General features: G+C 39.5%; 1 protein-coding gene across 6 annotated transcripts in view; it reads right to left on the bottom strand.

Moving 5' to 3' along the window:
* Nucleotides 1-22,033, bottom strand: part of Sorcs1 (sortilin related VPS10 domain containing receptor 1) — a 499,209-nt gene that overhangs the window by 9,506 nt on the left and 467,670 nt on the right. For 2 of the 6 annotated variants that reach the window (XM_057777827.1, XM_057777828.1), the window contains exons 24-26: nt 14,499-14,598; nt 478-583; nt 205-365 (exon numbers count right to left, since the gene is read on the bottom strand). In XM_057777827.1, coding sequence (XP_057633810.1) covers nt 205-365; nt 478-583; nt 14,499-14,598 — 367 coding nt within the window. Of the gene's footprint in view, nt 1-96; nt 366-477; nt 584-14,498; nt 14,610-22,033 lie in introns of those variants that run through there. The other 4 variants (XM_057777825.1, XM_057777826.1, XM_057777824.1 and 1 more) reach the window with 3 other exon arrangements.

Genomic DNA, 22,033 nt, shown 5'->3' with positions numbered 1-22,033 from the left:
CTTTAATTTTTTTAATTAAAGGAGGGAAATTTAAAGGAGAGTAAAAAAAAATCTACAAAAGAGCAAGAAAGGGACATTTTAGCTGTTTCTCTCACAAGTGTTAGAACAGAAAAAAGTGGTTATGTGAAGCCAAAAAGGGGTTAGAACGTGGGTTAGTGTGGACTACTCAGCCTGGGAAGCTGATAACCACTGGGCATCATTTACCTAGGTGCTGCGATTCCACCTTCTCATCTACAAGCCGGCCAGGCCACCTGAGGTCAGGGTGAGGGACACTGGGCCTGCTTTCAGTGTGACTGACTGGACTGATCAGCTCCTGTTCTTTCTCATTTTGCATCTGGGCATAAACATTAATCCCCGGAATCTTCCTAAAACATTAATAGAAAGCATCACCGCTCTGTTCCAAGGTGATTTATTGCTTCTGAACCTGTCAGAAAGAGGAAAGCGGTTGGGGGCGGGGATGGACAAGGGAACACGCACCTTTTAAACTTGTAGATGACGAATACAGCCAGACCCACAAACACGACTGAGAGCAACATCAGCATGGCAGATCCACTGTGGGTTGGAGTGAGGTCCACCAGGGGGGCTGGGGGAACATACAAAGTACAAACATTAGCAGAGTCTTGAGAAGGTCCATATGGCTCACACACAATATTGGTAGGTCCTGGAAAACCATGTGGGATATACAGGTCATTGAACCACAGCTATGCATGCATCTGAGTGTGCCCCCATCCTGAACATGCTCTAACCTGTCTGTGCAAGCCTTACAGTGGATCAAGGGAAAACAGAAGAGGTCCTAGCTCTGTTCAACCAAAAGTCTACTGTCTAGACTTGGACTGTTTGCTTCATCTTAATTTGTCTATTGTAGTTAAAGAATAATGGCACATACCTGACTGGATGTCTTTGAGGACTGAGTTGTTATATCTACTAATCAATCTCTTTATAAGCATTTCCTTTCTTTCTAGCATTGCTGCTATCATTATAATTAATTAACCAACACGTGTTACTGATGAGTTTACATCCTGATAAAAAGTCACTGTAAGAACGAACTATCAAACATGGAACCTACCCCATATAGCTCAGTGAAGCCCACCTTCGTTGTGCTTAGAGCCCCTACCTGAGCAAACACTTGGTTGGGTAAAATCATCTTTAAAAAAAAAACTCTGCAATAAAACATTCAATGTTTTATGTAATTTACTGAGTAGTATATTAAAAGGAGCAGCGAAAGGTTCTATGGATACACTTCCAGGTTATTATAAGGTAGAAACATGGGAAGCTATTTTAAGTCAGAAATAGTCTGCATTTCTATTCTTAATATTATTCTTTTGTATGGTTTTTATGTATTATGTGCAAGTTTTACCAACTAAGCACAGTCAAAGGACAGTCAAACCATAAATAAGAGGTGTGTGTGTGTGAGAGAGAGAGAGAGAGAGAGAGAGAGAGAGAGAGAGAGAGAGAGAGAGAGAAATATGACTTAAACATATCTCTATGGAGCATGCTAACATTTATTTTGCACCCAGGAAACTCAGTGAATGCTTGGGAAGGTCAACACCCTGATTCTGGAGGAAAGGAATGTCATGTGATGGGCCCAACAATGTCTAAAATTTGTGGCAACCTACCCCAGGAACTCCAGCACTTCATATATGAACTTCCTCACAGACAAAGCTGAAATATCTGCACACTTGAGGTTCTGTCTCTGAGTTTTCTTTATAAGGCACTTCTATGAAACATCACTCCCCAATTCCAACGCTCATCCTCAAGGTCAAGCTTCTTGCACTTGTAAAGACTATTTTCAATTAATGTTTACCATGTCAAGAACTGACAATTGTCAAACGTGGTACAGCTCAAACCTGAAAACAATCTACCCGTACCTTGTGGAAGCATGGACCGTGACCTTTACCTTCCATCCATTTAAGCAAAGCCCAATACCCAGAAATGCAGGTGACCTTTAAGCGCCCTTTCTATGACTTTTCTCTGTTGAGAGTCAAGAGGGTGATGCTCTGGTCATCCAAGCAGAAAAGTTCAGGAGCAAATGACTACAATATTAATAGTCTCAGGCAATAGCCATGATTGCATCGGCTCTGTCTGATTTTTGCAAGATTATATTTCAGCTATTATTAGAAAGCATATTTCATACGAATATAAAGTTGGTGCAAAGTAAAAATCTAAGCTTCCTTATCAGGAAATTGACTTAATATATGCAGGATGATCCACTCTTAGCAGGCACTGAGCATAAGGAACCCGCTTGTTCTGTCTCTCCTGTAAGTCTAGCAACTTTGTGCAATGAACGTCCTTGTGAGTGAGTTGATTGGGCAACTTCAGTGTGGTTGAACACCGGATCCAAGGTGCTTCATATTTAAACTAAGAAAATGAAGCTCTTGGTGCCATCAACAAAGCCCAGAAACAGATCTGCGTGCATACTGCTATCAGTAGAATATCACAGGAGCAAAGAACACATTCCATTGCTACAAATATTATCTTGACTATTTTTCACAGATGGAAGGCAAGGCTATCGACCACGTGACAAAAACAAAAACAAAAAGGTGTTCAGTGATAAATGCCATGCAGGACTTGAACTAGTTAGCAGAAGAAAGAAGACTTCAGTCTGAGCCACTCAAACACACACAAATACAATTCTGTATGCCCTGCCTGAAGGATATTTTTTCAGGAAAAAGTTTAAGACAAAGGTGATAGATAGCATAGAAAAAATTCACAAGTGACATGAGTTAATATATTATGCCTTAAAAGGAGTCCTTAGGTTTCTAGATTCCTAGATCATACACTCTTTTTGTTTGTGTTTCTGTTTTTCAAGTCCGGGTTTCTCTGTGTAGCTTTGAAGCCTATCTTGTAACTTGCTCTCTAGACCACAGTGGATCATAGACTTTTAAACTTTTGTGACACATACATGTGTATTCAAAGGAATGGGTCATGGAGAGACAGATAGGCAGACGGAAAGATCATGATAGAACAACTCTCCTCTCCCAAACAATCTTGTTATCTTTGTATTTGCACACAGCTCCCACAAGCTCAACCACTGCATTGTTTTGAAATAGCTCTGCCCCCCTCCCCATCATTATTAGCTATCACCGTATTGTTATCATATGAAAGGAATGAGGATATAATATAAAAGGTCTCTAATGTAAACCATTAATTTTCAGTGAACAAATGAAGTCCAGAGGAACCATAGACGATGAGGCCAGTCAGAGGCATTAATGAAGTTAAAATACTAATACTAATCAGAAGACCTCTGTAGCACAAACAGAACAGCCGAGAAAATCACAAAGCTTACTAGAACGAATAACATTCTAAATTGTTCATTGTTATTTTTTTCTTTTGAAACAGGGTCTCTACATAAAGCCTTGGTTATTCTAAAATTCACTATGCAGACCAGGCTGGTCCTTAACTCACAGAGCTCTGCCTGCCTCTGCCTACTTTCTGAGTCCAGGGATTAAAGGTGTACACCATTATGCCTGGCACAAACTTTGAATTGCATGGAAAATAATAAGAGGAAATTACCTTAACTCTGTTCCTACACATATGAAGGGGAACACACATACACATGTGTGTGCACACACAGACACAATTGAACTTATGTTTGCTTCCACCTCCTATCTACTGCTTTCCTCTTTTTTGGGTTGAATTTCCCAACCTGACATCATTCACACTCAGATGATCATTCTTAATGAAGCAGCATTAATACTGTTGGGAAATCATCACATTCTTTGGAGAACATTAGTTTCTGAATTTTGGGTTCTACAATATATGATCCATTAGACATTCCAGGTCTGCATCACTTAGCCATTTCTCAGAGACGGGAGCAGCACAGCCAACAGCAGTGGGGAGAGTGAGCGGCGCTGTCCTCAGTGTTCCTTGGCTGGCTTATGCTTGCTGATCTCTGCCTGCATATAAAGGGGTCTATTAGTGCTCCACACAGCAGCAGCCACCTATCTTAATTTCCCCCACGTTTAGGTGTGTTTGTATGCATTGCTAAGGAATGGAAATTGCTGATAAATGGATTTGGGCTTGTTGTGTGGAATTAGCATAAATTAATCCCTCTTCAGTTGCAGCTTCAGCAAGGTAGCTGTGAGGAAGAAAGGCGCCTAGAAGGCTTTTGCCTTTACAAATGCACAGTGTACAACATGGATACGAGCATTGCTCCAGGTAATTGGACACCCCACACCCTCTGCTCATACACCATTTCTAAAACCCTGTGAGGAAGTAGGATATGCTTTGAATTATTGTATTCTATTCACATGGGTCTAAGCTGATTATAGTAATAGAAATATTACCACTTCCATAAAAGGGTGACAGACATATAGGAAATGCTAAATAAACAGTCCCAGCTATGTTTGTGCAAGTCAAATCAGAACTCCAGAGTTGGGGTTCAGTATTTGTTTTTTTTTTTAAATATCCTCAATAAAATCTTCATTAACAAAAGATAATACACAAAATAGACACCAGTGACTGACTTTGTGTTAACATATGTTGAGGTAGGGACAGAACAATTTTGGCCTTGAGATCTGTTTGCATTTCAGTTTTTTGTGCTTGTGTGGGTACATGGGCATGGCATGTGTGTAAAGATCAAAGAGCCAGTTCCTCAGGTTCTGCTCACTGGCCTGGTACTGGCAGGTTTGTCTGGGCTGACTGGCCATCTGTCTGTCTGCCTCTCCAAGGCTGAGATTACATGCACCACCGCTGTATCTGGCCAGCCTGCTTTCTTTCTCTCTTTGATGTGGGCCCTGGAGTTGGAACTCACATCCTCAGGCTTGCAAGGCAAGTCCTTCTCTGACCAAGTGAATTCCCCAAGCCTGCACCATAGTGTTCGTCTCAGCCTGAATACGGACGTCATGTGCAGCCAGGTATCTGATAACTGATTCAGTTGCTTTCCCTCTGCCATGTCTGAGATGCTGACTTGACACAGTATCCTAGAAGTCAGTTTGGAACACATTTGTTGAGTCAGTGTACCCAGACTGTGTTCTCACAATCGTACTGTGGCATTGTCTCTGCCGTAGTTCTAGGCAAGAAAGGCTGGGGATCACAGCAGTATCAGTATGAATATGCCAGGAGGCTAACCTTAAGATGTCTTTGAGAACCTTCAGCTTCAAGTTTTTCTGTTCTTCAAATTACATCGTGATGCCTGGTGGGTATACAGATTAGATAACTAGATGTCTAAGATCTTTTGTAACTTTTTATTATTGATTTTATTGAGCTATACATTTTTCTCTGTTCCCCTCCACTTCAACCCTCTCCCATGGTCCCCATTGACTCAGGAGATCTTGTCTTCTTGTACTTTCCATGTAGATTAGATCAATGTATGTCTCTCTTAGGGTCCTCAATGTTGTCTAGGTTCTCTAGAATTGTGAATTTTAGGCTGGTTTTCTTTGCTTTGTGTCTAAAAGCCACTTATAAGTGAGTACATATGATATTTGTCTTTCTGCCTCTGGGTTACCTAACTCAATGTCAAGTTTTCTAGAACCATCCATCTGCCTGCGGGGTTCAGTATTTGATATAGTCTCTGTAGAACCAGACTCCAGGCCTACCTTTCTGGGATAACTGAAATAGTGGAAGCGTCAATTCTTCACCTGAAAAATTCAAGTGACAACTGTAGGGGGTTGCAAGGGCAGAGAGTGGCTACGAAGGGACAGAGAAACAAAGGGGATGGGGATGCATGATGTCAACCACACAAATAATAAATAATAAGAAAAAGTCCAGTGAAAATAATCTTTGCTGTAGTAAAGCTGTGAAGGTCAGAGGAGATGGAACTGACTGTGGTGGCATCTGGCACTGCAGATATGGCCAATGCTGTAAGCTGTCATATTAATATCCCCATATTGCTGAAGGACATCCCTCAGAGAGAGTTCTGAAAGATGAAGAATTTCTCACTTAAGTCAGTTTGGCCCCTGGCATGCCCCCCACCTTGAGATTCTTGGCACACATCCGTGTATGAAAGGTATCCAGTCTTGCAGGAGGGAAACATGCCACACCACAGTTTTCGCACACTCCTTCCACCACAGACCCTTTGGAAATTGAGGTCCTGTTCAGCAAGGGGCTTTCTTGGCACATCTCTTCTCCAGGGCTACTGTGGTCAAGAAGCTGCAGAAGTACAGTCTATTTTGATTCTCAGTTTTTCCTTTCATACCTCTGAAGCAGACCTATGGCTTTATGTTAAATACTTTAAATATAAGATATGTGTAATCCAAACATTTGAAAGAATGTGTGTTTGGGGGCCTATTAGATACTTTATATACTGATAGAAAAAAAAAAACACTTGACCAGTGCAACTTCATGATGGAACAGTTTGTTTTGGCTACCTGTGCTAGGAAGTCTGCCACAGTGGAGAAGCCATGGTGATAAGAACATAAGGCTGCTGATCACCTTATGTCTGTGACCTGAAATGAGGGCAATGAATCCCAGTTCTCAAACATGTTAACCTTTCTATTCAGGCTGAAGTTCAAGCCTTCAGGATGCACTGCTAAGGTGAATCTTCACACTTCAGTTAACCTTATATGTACAATCCAGCAAAGACATGCCAGCTACTAACCTAACCTTACAGTCCACTATAGGCATGACCAGAAGTTTGTCTTCTAGGTGGTTCTAGATCCTTCCATGTTGATGCTCAGCACAGAGGGATTATGGTGACATGGAAATGGCACAGAAGGGCAGAACAGCTCCCATTTGCAGTACACCCTAACTTGGATAATGGTGCTCCCCTCAGTTCATATACAATCCCAATCATGAGTCTCATAATACTTGTTCTAACTCTGATAGCTAACTGGCAAGCCTCATAGCGAGGCATCTCCAGCACCCTGAGTTCCCATATAAACTATTAAACCTCTGACATTGTAAATTGTCGTATTCCAAGGGAAGAGAAAAAAAGAACTTATAAGCCTAACCAATGCAAAGCTGCCATCTAATTTCTGTCTGAGAACTTTCTCTGGGAATGATACAGTGGCTCCAATCCAGCCAGTCAAATATTTTCTTTGTCCTCCATACTAATTCCCTGTGTGCTGAGAGGATTCCTGGACCTGGAGCAACTCAGTGATCTGCTGGAGCCCACAGCTGTCGATTTGTTCCACCTTGGCCAAAGGTCAGAGAGTTCAGGCCTATTCTTGCTCGTTCAAGGTATTGACAGGAGGTTTGGCCCAGGGTGTGACTACTAACAGGAAGTCCCAACCTAGGGTGTGGTTACTTGATGCCTTGGGTATTTGAGAAGATGATCACTTTATTTGTTCCTTGCATTTTGGTAGAGAGGTCTTTTGCCTTCCCCCTCCTCTTTGGATTGGAGCATACAAAGCCTATGAGAAATAAACAGGAGCACATTCAGTATTCACAGGGTTGCCCTCCCAACTCTATCCTGTGTCTCTGTCTATTTCTATTGTATCTCATTTCTGGCTTTTCTGCCTAACATTTCTAATCTACATACCCCTACCCTGGAACATACGAAACCATGGAGGCTGAAACCTGACCGATGTCAACCCAACGTGGAACTGTGACAGATGGCCCTCAACATGGGGTTCATGACAGTGATCTTGCTTCCATATTCTGAGTGTCACCCAACCTGGTTTACATGCTGAGATTAAGTCCAGACAGGGCCCTGTGCATGCCAGGAAATCACTTGGCTAACTGAAGGGCAGACTGCCTTCTTAAAAGAACTGATCACAAATCTATTGCAAACTGAGATGTTATTTCATCTTTGCTATGAATGTATGTGTATATATTATTCATATATATGTATATGAAAGTGTTACAGTCATTTAATCACATTGGAGGGAAAGATATTTATATCTCTTGGCACCTGTTATTATTTATTATAGTACCACAATAATTTCATGTTCATTAAAAGCTACTCTGTTACAATGTGATTATTTAAAGATAAAATATATTTAATTTTAGGAAAAACAGAAGGAAATTAAAAATCATGGCTTCACTCATAAATGACTTACTTGTAAATAATAACTGGGTGACCAGAGAGTAAAGAGGCGAATAAATTTATTGACTGTGAAGAACTTCACTAGCGCTAATTTCGCCTCTAAATGGAAAATGTTATTGCAACAATTTATTTCACTTCACAGTTGAGTGCTCCACAGCAACTATTTGGCATCTGCATCGATTATACTTTGGCTTCGATTACATTGTTGTTTCGACAACATCCCACCTGGGGCTTCTGCTACCTCACATGGAAAGCATCTTCACCAAGATGAAGCTGGGGAGCAGAATTCACTTAGAGTCATGATGAGCCCAAAAGCTGTGCTTTCGTCCCCACCCCCGCCTTTCACTTTTAACCCATCCAGTGTTAGTGACTGAGGTCTGGAAATATCAATCCTCTAATGTGCCTCTGATATCTTTTTATTGTACCTGCAAAAGAAGTTAAATCAGTTGGCAACAGCACAGAGGCCAAGATAACAGTTTTATTACAAAACCCACACATGCCCTTGACAAAGGACAATTTTCCTAAATGTAGCTTCTTGAAAAAAGCATTAACGGATAAGAAGGGATAGGAACAATATTCTCAGTGTGTATGTTTTATGTTTTATGCTTTCATACAATATAAGCTTTGAGACTCTTCCTTTGCAAAAATGTTAGCTTTTTACCATTTAAATTTTAATCAACTGTGCTCTAAACTGTAGGAGACCAAGGACCTACTAGGAAAACTAAGAGCAAAACCTTACATCTCTGAAATATAGGTGGAAATAGTGAAAGGTGGATGTAGCATTTTTCTGCTTATATTAGCACATGAATTGCACATAGATAGTACCATTTGCTTAACTCTCTTAAAGCTCCCAGCAATCCAATTCACTTTGCCACTGAGATTCTAGCTCACATCTTAATCATTTTCCAATGGCTTCCCAGCCACACCTCTTGGCTGCCCTTAGCCACTTATCTTGATTATGGATATACTCTATCCTGTATTTGAAGGTATGTTTCACCTATTACCTACTTTCTTTCACTGTTATCTGCCCATACTGACTATTAGGGCTGACTCTACCTATGCCAGGGAATTAGATTTTAATGTTTATTACTATATTAGTGTCACAAGCTCCTCTCTGTTTTAGTGAATGCCCAGAGCTGAAAATCATACTTAATGCTGGAGGAGAGTGTCCTGTACCGTCCCTCATTGCAGAAGAATTTTTGCTCATGAAATTATTTCTACAGTGTTCTGGAGACTTCCAAGGGGGCTGGGCATATAAGCATGATTTGGAGATATTGATCCAAAAGTAAGATCTTGATTAGCAGTCTCTTGGGTCCCCCATATGATATTTTTTTTATTAAACAGAATTTGTTGCTGCAAATTGGCATAAGGCCCTACTCAAATATTTCTTTGAGAGCCCAGGCACTATTTTAGTTTTCTTTCCTTTTAATTTTCCTTTTTGCTAGTGTGGAATAGCACCTTTGGGCCCTGAGCAACTGCTGGGATGACCACTCCAGTGCTGCCTTGTTGGTTCGGGTACCAGCCATCATACCACTGCCAATCACCAAAAAGACTAAGCAGACTAAGATGACCCTGTATTGAGAGAAACGAGATTCTGGAGAGACAGCTGCAGATTGGTGTCATCGCGGTGTCTGCTGTTGCAGCCATGGTTGCAGGACTGGCAATGACACAAACATTGTTGGTGTCGGACACCGTGGATAAACTGGCGAGACAAGTCAACGATGCTCTCCAGACTCAGAATGCCCTCAGTGTCCACATTAAATTTGGACTTTTGAATTTAAATCAAGAGACTGCCCTACTGTAGGAGCAGGTGGACTTATGGCTAGTACAACAAATGTCTTGTTCACATCTGTTAATATTGCTAATGCCTCTTATGTGGTGAAACAACTCAATGGTTACTTGAATAGCCCTTGAAATGTTACAATCAGCACACCAGATTGGAACTGTTTAGCCAAAGGGATGGTTGAATACCATAGCCCAAATGGGAGGCTGGGTCCAGTGGTGACTGGGGACCCTATTGCTGGCAATCAACACCTGTTGCCATGGGCATTCATTTCTGAATTCTGTGTAAGATCAGACAACCCATGAAATACAGCATATGGTCACTTAGCAAGTCCTTCTGACCCTGTTGGCCAGTAAGGTTTGGTTGCAAATACTGCACGAACAATGAAGACTCCTCTGCAGACGGGCAACTTCTACAGAAGAGGACCCGCCTAAGACAGGGAAGGGGCCTCCCAAAGACAGGTAAGGGTTTATTCTTCTGAGATGACCTAAGACAGGAGGGTTTTCTGTTTTTTAAAAAATTTAGGGGGAAGATGTTGGGATTAATGAGTCCTGGCCTTCAGTTGCTTTTCCCTCCTAGAACCTTCTAATATAAGTTACTAGAAGCTGTGACTAGTTAGAGGATCAGAGGATGGGATTATCACCTGTTGACCATTGACTGCAGTGTATTTAAGTCTACATGGTGTTAATAAAGATGGGCTTTCTGAACCAGCGTTTAGAGCTGCACGTATCAGTCTGTCTCTCAGTCTCCAGCCCCTTGCCTGAAGCTTGGGAACTGGGTGCCAGCGAACAGAGCGCATACACAGGGGTGCGGTGCCCGGCATGGGTGGTTAGTATGAACAAAGTCACACTTGGTCCAAATTCCAAATGTTGCTGATTTGTGTACCTCCTTCTACGTTTCTGGTAGGTTCTAGCCCCTATATGTTGACCAATGTTCTAAAAGCCAAAAGTATTTGTTCAATCTGTGACCTCGGTTCTGCCTTCTTAACAACACGTTCTTTACTTCTCCCTGTTCTTACATAATGCTATATCTCTTGTTTCTACAAAGAGAATTCTAGAAACGTATCTGTCAGATGTGGCTAGACCCTCAAGAGAAATCACACAGTTTCCAAAAAGCGCAGGAAAACTATGAACAAAATAAACACAGCGCTCAAAGTTTAGCTCGGCGTAGCTGCAGAAATTAATGAATTCCCAAAGAGAGAATACGGGAGGAGATAAGCAAAATCCAGTCTCTAATGACACCTAGATTCCTGCAAATGCTTATCTTATGCTCCCCTGAAAGCAAACAGGGAAGTGAATGTGAAGAGCAAAATAAGGCCAGTAAATTCCTGAAAGAAGACAGTTCATTTCCCTGGGAGGATAAGCAAACCATGCACTGCCTCTCACCAGCCAAGTACTCTGGCTTGAACATTTTAAAAAGGAGGCTGGTGAACATCTGCCGAGCAATTAATGGAGGCAGCAGTGTGCGATAATGGTCCCTGAGAAGGTTTCCCTAGTCCTGCTTAGGGACATGAAATGCTGCAGATAGTGGTCCTTTAAAAGGGGATTTTCCCTTTCTGTAAGGGATATGAGAGGATGAGAAGAGAACGGGAACTAAAATGCTGTACAGGCAGCAAACAGTCTTCTTCGCCCATATATGAATATGCTAATTTCAGTTTAGAAATCACGACTGCAAGATCCACCCACCCTTCATCTAATGTGCCCTGTTTTGCTTGCATGAAAGGAAATTTCCCTCTATTCTGTTTGGTAGATATGCGGTCCAATGCACTGGTGTTCAAATAGCTGTTTTTGTTTTTCTAAATAAGGCAGCAAGAGCTATGCCAGGATCAATGTCAAGTAAGAAACTAATACTTCATCATCATAATTATTTAAGTGTCATTCTTGACACACATGTTTGTCTGTTCATGTTATTATGAACGTCCATCCCAGAATGTCTGTACCTAGGAATATGGCCAGTTCTATACTCTTAGGTGAACAGGCAGCATTTTGAAGTTCACTTATTCTTTTAGTCTTGGTCATTTTCATCCTGTAAGGAAACTAATGTTCCACATTAAGTCTACATCAATATAGCTGCTGAGTCATTTGTGACAGAAACTTCATAATGCTGGCAGATAGAGTTTGCAATTGGACTAGCAGAAGACATTAGTGACAAGTCTAATAGGAAGGAAAGTAAACAGCCACAACGATAGGAAGACAAAGATTTTCTTTCTGATTAAGCTGCCCCAATTTACGTGCTTTTCCCTCCTGCCCTGCCTACAGCTGTATCTTTTTCTTGTTGTCTTGGCAATCTTGATGAGTCATACACATCTTTAATACATTATATGTCTTTCAAATATGATAGTTATGTGGACTTTCAATGACATCTATTCTTTTTGCTAGCTTTTCCTCCCAGAAAAATAACTCCTGTTCCCAAACACTCATCTGTGAAGAATTCTAAGCATGAAATGGAGGGAATTCTCATTTGTCTTCAACTTGGTATTGTTCCTGGTCACTGCAGTGGCATGAATTTCTCATAGTTACCAAGAATGAAGCTCCCATGTGAGCTATGGATCCACATATATCTTAGGATTTCCTTGCTGCATTAGTTTCTCATGGCTAATGCATGGGCTATATCAGCCTCAAATATCTAACTACCCACTTTTCAACTTGGTTTTAATTTGAAATTAGCTCTCAAAAAAAGTCCACCCACCTACTCACTCCTTTTTCTATTCTTCTTTTATTTGAGATAGGATCTCTAACCAACCAGGCTTGCCTTGATTCTCCTGGCCACCTCTTGAGTGCTGTATTGCTGCGTGTCAAACTTACTAAAATAATGTGACACATATTAAAGTATAATATGACAGGTGAAATGAAAAGCTGGCACACATAATAACTGAGAGAAAATCTGTGTGAAAAAATAGAGGATCAAAACATAGATGGCCTCTAGAATAGAGAAACTGGAGAAATATAGCTAGATTTTTGTTTAGCTTTCCTGGGCTATTCCCCTCACTCCAATAGAGTCTTTATGTACATAGAAAAAGGATGTTTTTTCTGATCAAGTCACACAACAATGTAATTTATCATTTGCTGAATTCATTCAGAAGCTGAATATGCTGTGAGGCAAGCTTTAATTTCCAAGAAATGAAACATATCCCTTAAAATGCAGAATTCTGTATAGAACGTCAGGCTCTACTGTACTCAGTCTCGAAATTGATAGATACATGAGCAAGTAGCTCTGTGTCCTGTGGGAGAGGATGGTGATATGAATTCTAGGCAAGTTCAGCTAATGAATTAAGTAAACGTCACACCCCTTCTCAAAGACTCTTATGGCTTCTTAGAGTTCACTAAAGTACAGAAGGCTCACATGGCATGTTCTATACTCTACCTCCCTTCCCTCTGTTCCATAAGAATTACATCTGACTACTTAGTTTTTGAGATAGTGGGAGAAAAATAGACAGTGACAATATAGTAAACCTGCTTCTAGACATGGGGACCTCCTGGAATCACCAAGAAAATGAAGGATTGAGACGGAAGCTTCTCCCCTCCTTCCTCATTTGTTTGCCTCCTCAGCAACCTTAAGCCTTTTACCCTTGGTGCGTTGGTCTTTGGAATATCTCATGAGTTCTGTCCTATCGATCCTTCAAGATTCTCCCCAAATACCACCTCCTTTAATAAAAATATTCAATATCATTTGGAACTAATAGAATTCATCTCTACCTTTAACATTTTTAATTGTGTCAATTGTTAATAATACAAAGGAATTAAAAGAAAAACAACAACTTTCCACGTGCCACACATTCTTCTAAGTATATTGTCCAAATTAAGCTGCTTCTCCCACTGACTTACATTCCATGGCCACCTCTATCGTACACAAAATTTAAATCTGTATTTTAGGTGTGCACAGTGAGTTTTAGAAAAATGATAGAAACTATAGATCGGGCTAAAAAAAAAGAAAGCGAACAAAACAAAAAAGCTTTTAAAGTTAAATATTAATACACAATGTGTTTACTTTGTACACAAACATGCATACATTTACTTATTGTGAGACCCCCTTAACTGCCTACACTATATCCCTGTCCTATAGCAGACCTCTATGCAATGCCATCACAATACTTTCCCGCACCAAACCATTTCATTAGTTTTATCACTAAACAAACAATTTCCAGTTGGCATCTGTGCCCCATGAAGCACCAGTAAAATACTCTGCCAAAAAAGTAATTCCTAAATATTGTTCATCTAATTATTTATTAACATACACAATGATATATATTTATAAATTCTTAAGATTACTTATTTCTCATTGAGAGCTCTCTCTGTAGAGAAGAAGACTTCCTTGACTGCTTTTTATAAGTAAAGAGACAGAAGATCAAACATATTTATTTATAAAATTAGGACAAAATGAAGGTTTACTCTATTGCTCCTAAACCTCTTCTTAACCTGTACTCTCATAGCATGGAATATAAAGAAAAAATTTCTTTGAGCTATGAATGAATCAAAACTCGAGCTTTATAGGAAAATTTGAAAAACATCACTTATGAGATTAATGCTCCTTTTACATGTATATTGAGACAAAGCATGTTATGGCATGAGAGCATGTGCCCAGGTGATTTATTGAACTGTTTTCCAGGAACTAAGGGGAAACAACAGCTTGTTCTCTTGCCAAACTGGTACCCCATTAGGGCAGAACAATCAATTAAGGAGACTTTCAAGAACTGTGCCCAATTTATAGCTAATATCTCTCCATGATCACAATGAAATTGATTTCTCTGCAGCACAGTTGCTGGCAAGAACCCCAAACATGGAAACTGACCTGCTGTTAAGTGGGCTGCGTGAACAAGAACTTGGACCCCAGGCTTCAGCTCGAAGTGCACCAAGTTTTGGTTGAGTTTGTGGATTAGAACTTCAGATATCTGAAACAAGTCTTACAGTTAGTGCTACCAAAGTAGTAATATTGACTATGAACAGCCACACTGGGGAATATGTTGAATGTTTACCAACACCTACTAACAATCTACGGCAAACGGCAGAAAGAGCAGGTCTGTTGTGCATAAGACTGAGCAGTAGCTTGGTACAACCCACACATTCTGGGTTTCACTTACTTTGCTTCCTTCACTTTCTCTAAACCACCATGGGTAAGCACTTTTTGACTGTTGGATAAATTAATATTGTCAATACCATAATAAACAATACTGTTAAACACAATGCCACCACAGTTTAAGCAATGAGTTAGTTAATCATTGTGTCATGCATATAGGCATTTGCTAAACTATTCCTGATGCTGGTGTATGTTTGGAAGAGACATGGAATTCTAGACCATAGACTGTTAGCCTGAGCAAGGTGTTTGAATAGAAATTACATGCAGTAAAGTATTACAGATAGGGTAAAAACTTTTTTGTTTGTTTTTTTAGCATAGAAATTTATTATGCCTGACTTATACATTTTGGGGAACTTCGGAAAGGCTCTGAGGAATAACCATGCTACTTATTTTTATCTGCTATCTTTGCCTTCTTTGTAATACACTATTTTAAGCAGCAAGTTCATATTTTATTTAATATTCTATTACGTCTAATTAGCTGGATGCTGACCATTATTTTTATAGTTAAATTCTTCTGCTTTCCCTTTATTTTCTGAGTTTCATCTTCTCTACTAAGTTGCTAAAATGGCACCGTGGAGCCTAAATAGTTAAGCAGGCCCTGATGGTTTAGTTTGGAGTTCATGCTAGAAGTCACTAGTTGGCAATGAACCTGCAGTGCTTAGCACATAAACTTCTCTACTGACCAAGAGGAGTGTGAGATTGTTCCCCGAGTCCCATGGATAAGCACATGGGGTCCTTCTCTCAAATGTTGTCATTTGTGAAACCATGAAGAAAAGCAAGGGTGTGATAAAGCCAGGCTGAAAACAATTTGGTCCCTTTTTCATAAGCATGAGAAATTTCCCTTAACCATCCAGGTTTACAGGAAGGACAGGTTTTCAAGCAATTTCATCAAAGTGTTTTCTCTGTAATATCTGATTACTGCTTATTTAGTGAGATCTTGATAGGAAATAAATATGGATTTTTAGTAAATGTCTATTACAAAAGTTTTGACTTTGAAACTTACAAATGCATGTAAATATTAATATACACATACATGTAAGCATGCAAACACAGGCATATATGGCATATATAGATATATAATGAAGAAACACTCTAGTTAAAGCATGAAAGATATCTCAAAAACAATTAAGAAACTTACCTGTTTCCTAAAGACTATTAGAAACATAAAACAGAACTTTGTATCAACAGCAGGAGAACTTCTCACAGTGAAGTGAAATTACTTCTTAATACTGAACATGAACATATTCAAGTGAGACATATAAATAATTAAATCAGAAAATATAATTTATCAGAACAATCTACTATTAATTTATTATCTCTAAGAGAGTCCCTCGTGAAAATAATTAGATTTGTGTTGGTTTCTATCATTGCTTCATTGAATTTGTCTATATCACTTACAAAGCAGAGCCAGGTATGCAAAATTAATCAGGTAACAAAACTCATTCCATGTTATTTAACTTGCATCAAAAGATATTTGAAAAAGGAAATATACTCTATGGGAAAGAAATTGCACATAAGAAGTTAAAGTAAATGTAATTTACATTCTATACAAGAATAACCGTAATTAGAACCAGGCATTTTGCTATTTAAATAAATTAGTAGTACGCGATTTACAAATTTCAACAATACTTTAAAGCTCTTACCAGGTTAGTTACAGAAGTACTTATGCTGCATTGTCTTCACTAGATCATGAGATGCTATTTATATATTTAAGTATATGATATCTGCATTGAACACTTTATCTTGATAACGCTGCTTATGTCTGTCTATTTTTCCTTATGTTTATGCTGCCATCCCCATGGCACAGGCTCAAAGGACATATCCAAGTTTACCGAGTTAATATTTGAGGAGTTGAGACTAGACTTTAGCTTTGTTTCACTCCTAAACCTAGTTCAGCATTACTAAAAATAAAACAGGTTTCTTGAAGCATTTAATTAAGAGGGAGAGAGGAAGATGTCTAGTTGTATATCTGGGTAAGTGGGTTTAGAAAATAAAAATGGCACAGTGTGTAACTCACTGCACTGACATTTTTAATCCATCTGTAACACACACACACATATACACACATGCACACGCACACACACGCACACACACACACACGCACACACATGCACACACAGAGAACTAAAAGTGACCCCAAAGCCACTGAAAAATGTAGACCACAAGAATAGGCATTTCCTAACACTTTGCTCATGAAAGTGTTCATTCCACCAATCTATGCAGATTGTAATATATGAAAGCTTGGACGACAGAAAGAGTAACACACTTCAGTCTACAGGAAGCATAGCAAGAGCCCAGATGAGAAGAGCAAGCACTTGCTTGATAAAAGACTCAAGTGAAATAATATGTAATTACTCAGAGACCAGCCTTGCTGAAGCGAGATGAATTTACTTTCCTTTCTGTTCAGTGAAAAGTGTGCCTCCTAAGTGAATTTCATTGTTAATTCATAGTGCATTCCTCTTCTGATGCTTTCCTATTTGAGTCCAGCTGAACAATCATAGCACAAGAAACAGCCTATTATTCTTGCTATCTGCCTGTTTCATAGAATATACCTATGATTTGGATGAAGTTCACACTTCATGCAAGTTACTATTTGAAAAGGCAATAGGAACTCGATACAGACACTAGAAAAGGATGTCATGGAAGAGCCTTACTACAGCAAAAACAGTAATTCAATTCTCTCCCTTATGTTTATCTCAAAAGATGAAGACTGAGTGTAACAATCAGAATCAACACAGCTAGAGTGTAGTAACAATGGAAAATTCTCAGGGACTTGAATCAAAATGACATTTTCCCCACCGTGCACAATATGCCACACAGGTGGGCAGATGCTTCCCACCTCATGGGGACCAGACTGTAGAAGCAGCCATTTCAAATGTTTCCATTCATTATAGCACAAGAGAAAAAGAGCTTGCAAACACTTGACTTCTTCCGGTTGAAAGAGGCACATGGAATTCCTTCTTCCAACTCAAATTTCAAGATGACATTTTTTTCTGCTGTGTAAACTCCGTTGTGTAAATGTACCACATTTTCCTTATCCATTTTTTGGTTGAATGATGGAGGTGGGTCTTGTATTAATCTGTTGCTTTCATTGGTTAATTAATAAAGAAACTGCCTAGGCCCATTTGATAGGCCAACCCTTAGGTGGGTGGAGTAAACAGAAAAGAATGCTGGGAGAAAGAAGTCGAGTCAGGGAGTCGCCATGATTCTCCCACCTGACACAGACGCAAGTTAAGATCTCCCTGGTAAGCCACCTCGTGGGGCTACACAGAATATCAAAAATGGGTTAGCTCAATATGTAAGAGCTAGCCAATAAAAGGTTAAAACTAATGGGCCAAGCAGTGTTTAAAAGAATACAGTTTCCGTGTAATTATTTCGGGTAAAGCCATGCAGGTGGCCAGGTGCCGGGGACGCAGCCCCGCCACTCTTATTACAACAGTTGAGGGGCATTTAGGTTGTTTCCAGGTTCTGGCTATGACAAACAGTGTGGCTATGAACACAGCTGAGCACATGTCCTGTGGTATGATTGAGTATCCTTTGGATATATACCCAAAAGTGGTATTGCTGGGTCTTGAGGTAAGTTGTATCCTAATTTTCTGTGAAATCACCATACTGATTTCCAAAGTGGCTGTACCAGTTTGCACTCCTACCAGTAATGGAGGAGTGTTCTCTTTACCTCACATCTTCTCCAGTATAAGTTGTCATCAGTGCTTTTGATCTTGACCATTCTTACAGGTGTGAGATGGACTCTCAGAGTTGTTTTGATTTGCATTCTCTGATGTCTAAGGATGTCAAGCATTTCTTTAAGTGTCTTTCAGGCATTTTAGATTCCTCTGTTGAGAGTTATTTGTTTATGTCTGCACCCCATTTTTTATTGGATTATTTGTTCTTTTGATAGCCAATTTCTTGAGTTCTTTGTATATTTTGGAGATCAGCCCTGTCCGATGTAGGTTTGGTGAAGATCTTTTTCCATTTCGTAGGCTGCCAGTTTGTCTTGTTGACTGTGTCCTTTGCTTTATAGATGCTTCTCAGTTTCAGAAGGTCTCATTTATTAATTGTTTCTCTGAGTGACTGTGCTACTGGGGTTATAGTTAGGAAGTGGTCTCCTGTGCCAATGCATTCAAGTATACTTCCCACTTTCTTTTCTACAATGTTCAATGTGGTTGTTTTTATGTTGAGGTCTTTGATTCATTTGGACTTGAGTTTCGTGCATGGTGACAGATATGGTGACAGATAATCTATTTTCATTATTCTACATGTTGATATCCAGTTATGCCAGCACCATTTGTTGAGTATGCTTTCTTTTTTTCCATTTTAAGTTTTTGCTTCTTTGTCAAAAATCAGGTGTTAATAGGTGTGTGGGTTGATATCTGGGACTTCGATTCAGTTCCACTGGTCCTCCTGTCTATTTTTATACCAATTCCAGGCTGTTCACAGTACGAGACAGTCAATTTTTTAAACAATCCAAAACAGGTGGCACAAGGTGGAGATGTGAATTCAGGAAAGGCCATATGAAGTTAAGAGGGGGATGTGCTGTGAGGGGGGAGAGATGTGATGGGGTGTGAAAAGTGAGTGTAATGAAAATTCATTGTTTACACATATGGAATTTTCAAATAATAAAAATATACTTAAATAAAGCAAAATGTTGAATTGTTTTCCTTATTTTATTTGAACGCTTGTGTTTTCTTAGTCTTCATCACAGAATTTATTCATATTATTCCTTGAGTTCCTTGGACATGTTTATAATTGTTATTTTGAATTTATTACCTTGTACATAATCTAAGTTGCTTCCCTTGGTGTACATTATTATTGTGGGACTAATATTTTACTTTGGAGGACAGATATTTTCTTGGTGGTTAGTGTTGTTTCTGGGTTTTTTTTTTTTTTTTTTTTTGAAACCTGGGTTTCTGAGTTAGAAAATTGGTAGTGTATTTTATTTTGATATGGACTTCTGCCCCACCTTTGTTGAGTGGGCATTTGAGCCTCTATTTGCTGGTACCCCAACTTGTTAGGTTTGGGGTCAACTAGATGATACATGCTATTTGGTCTTAGGGACACTCCGTGTTGATATCCAAATGGATTCTCTCAAGTGTCCTAGCTTAGCTAGGCTAGTGCAGCTTCTCAGCTCAGGAATGAACCCCCTCCCCCCAGAGAGCCTATTAAAGTTCTCCCTGCAGATCCTCAGAAATCTAAAGAAAGCACATATAATCCTGAATGGCCCTCATGTGGCATGTGCTATGGTCATTGCAGGGATGTGTGGTGCTCTTATACACATTTTTTGAAATTCCCACACAGCAAATACTTTTTTAAAATAGTCTTTGGCAAATTTATCAATGACAAGACTACTCAGGTTCAAAGTAGTAACACTTGCTCAAAAAGTTGATCTGGGGAATGTAAACATTGCTGAATAGAATACTACTCTGGTGACATCTTTAGAGACAATATAGGGTGGGGTGACTTTGGAGAAGACCCAGTTGATAAAGCCTGGACCTGCAGTCCCATCAACTTGGAGTTGAGGAAGTCATTGTTTGTAACAGAGGAAGCTTTTCCCCATCACACAACACAACTACATGGTGAAGAGACAGTGGAACCAAATTCTAAATTCCAGTTGAAGCTTCCTTACCTAGTTCCATTCTTTCTTTGATAGTTTATTGCCAGCTTCAAGTTTTTTTTTTTAATGTAGCATATGCCTTTGAATCACCTCTTATTAGCCTTATATTGACTACAGTTCTTCTCTTTTCATGACCTTCCTTGTCCATATCATATTATCTTTACAACCCAAATCCCCATGTTTCAAATTCAGGACTGACAGGTAATAGCATAAGTACAAAAAAGAAATTTGTGCTTGTTGACTACACTTAATAGTGAATATTAAGCTTATTAAATGATACCAATAGATTAATATATTTTATAGATGTTTTTCATTTATCTCTTCTCAAAATTTGCAATCTGTGTCTATGAGGACTAACACAGATTAAGCAGAAAATGTATTATTTGTGTTTCATATTTTTTATACTATCCCTTTTGTTTCTTTTAAATACCTTTTAATTTTACTTTTATTTTTGATATTACAATACAATTATAATATTTCCGCTTTTTCTTTACTTCCTGTAAACTCTAATATAATTCTCTTAGCTCTGTTCTGAAATTATGGTCTCTTCTTTCATTGTCATATACTTATGTTTATGTCATATATGTTCCTAAATATGACCTGCTCATATACTTATATTTATGTACACACATATTATGTTCCAAAATATGACCTTCTCTGTCTACATATTGTTATTTGTATGTATGTTCAGGTCTGAGCACTTGGTTTTGGATAACCAGTCGGTGTGCTCCTCCCATAATATCATGTAAGGAGTGGAAAGACCACAAGCACGAGCCCCTCCTTTTTCTCCAGCATGACATCATAGCCTCCATAGAGCATCATGATCTTCTCCTTCCAGGAGTGACAGATCCACATCTCTCAATGTAGAGGACTCAGAGAGAAGCAAGGGATGAAAGGCCCAGAGGGCAGAGCTTGCTCCATACTTGAGCAGTTGGTCTTAGGATAGCATGATGTGCTTTTCTTGATGAGGCCTCCGAGAGCAAGAGAGCCTTTTCACACTCTCTGGAGACCTGAAAACAAGACTGGTAGAGCAGTCAGAGAGAGGGCACTTGATTAACCCAGCAGTGGCATCCTGATAAAGGGGTCAAGTGCTTCTCACTGCTAAGAATTCGCTATTTATTTCACAGGCAAGATAGTCTAACAGCATTTCTGTTCCCTGGGGAGTGCTTTCAGAAGTGGCTCAGGGAAGAGAGCCAGGGACACTTCATTGGGGGTTTCCCTCCCACTCTTCAGGATCTACTGGATAGGATCCATGCTCTTATTTTACAGGGCCTTCTGTACAATTTCTAAAAGGAGGGGACCAAAGCATGAAGGATGTGGCTAAGATCAGCAGCATTCCTGAGTCAGCTCTCACAGAATGGACTCTATTTTGCTGCTTGTATCTTTTGTATCTGTCTTAGAAGTCTGCTTCTTTTATTACAATGGAAGTGTTTTAGCACCCCCAATGCTCCTTCCTCCTTCACATCCTTCTATGAAGAACCTTGTCCTCTGATTTCACATTTATTAATAGTTAGGGACAGGCTACTCACACCCTCTGATCCACAAAGGGGCAAAAACAGCTGAAATTTTAGCAGTGCTACTCTATCTATATGACTGCAAGGGTTAAGAAGTGCCACCCGTTTGACCTACACTTGACCCG

This window comes from Chionomys nivalis, chromosome 8, assembly GCF_950005125.1.
Source record: "Chionomys nivalis chromosome 8, mChiNiv1.1, whole genome shotgun sequence".
NCBI lineage: Eukaryota > Metazoa > Chordata > Mammalia > Rodentia > Cricetidae > Chionomys > Chionomys nivalis.
This window is presented reverse-complemented; position numbering and strand designations above follow the sequence as displayed.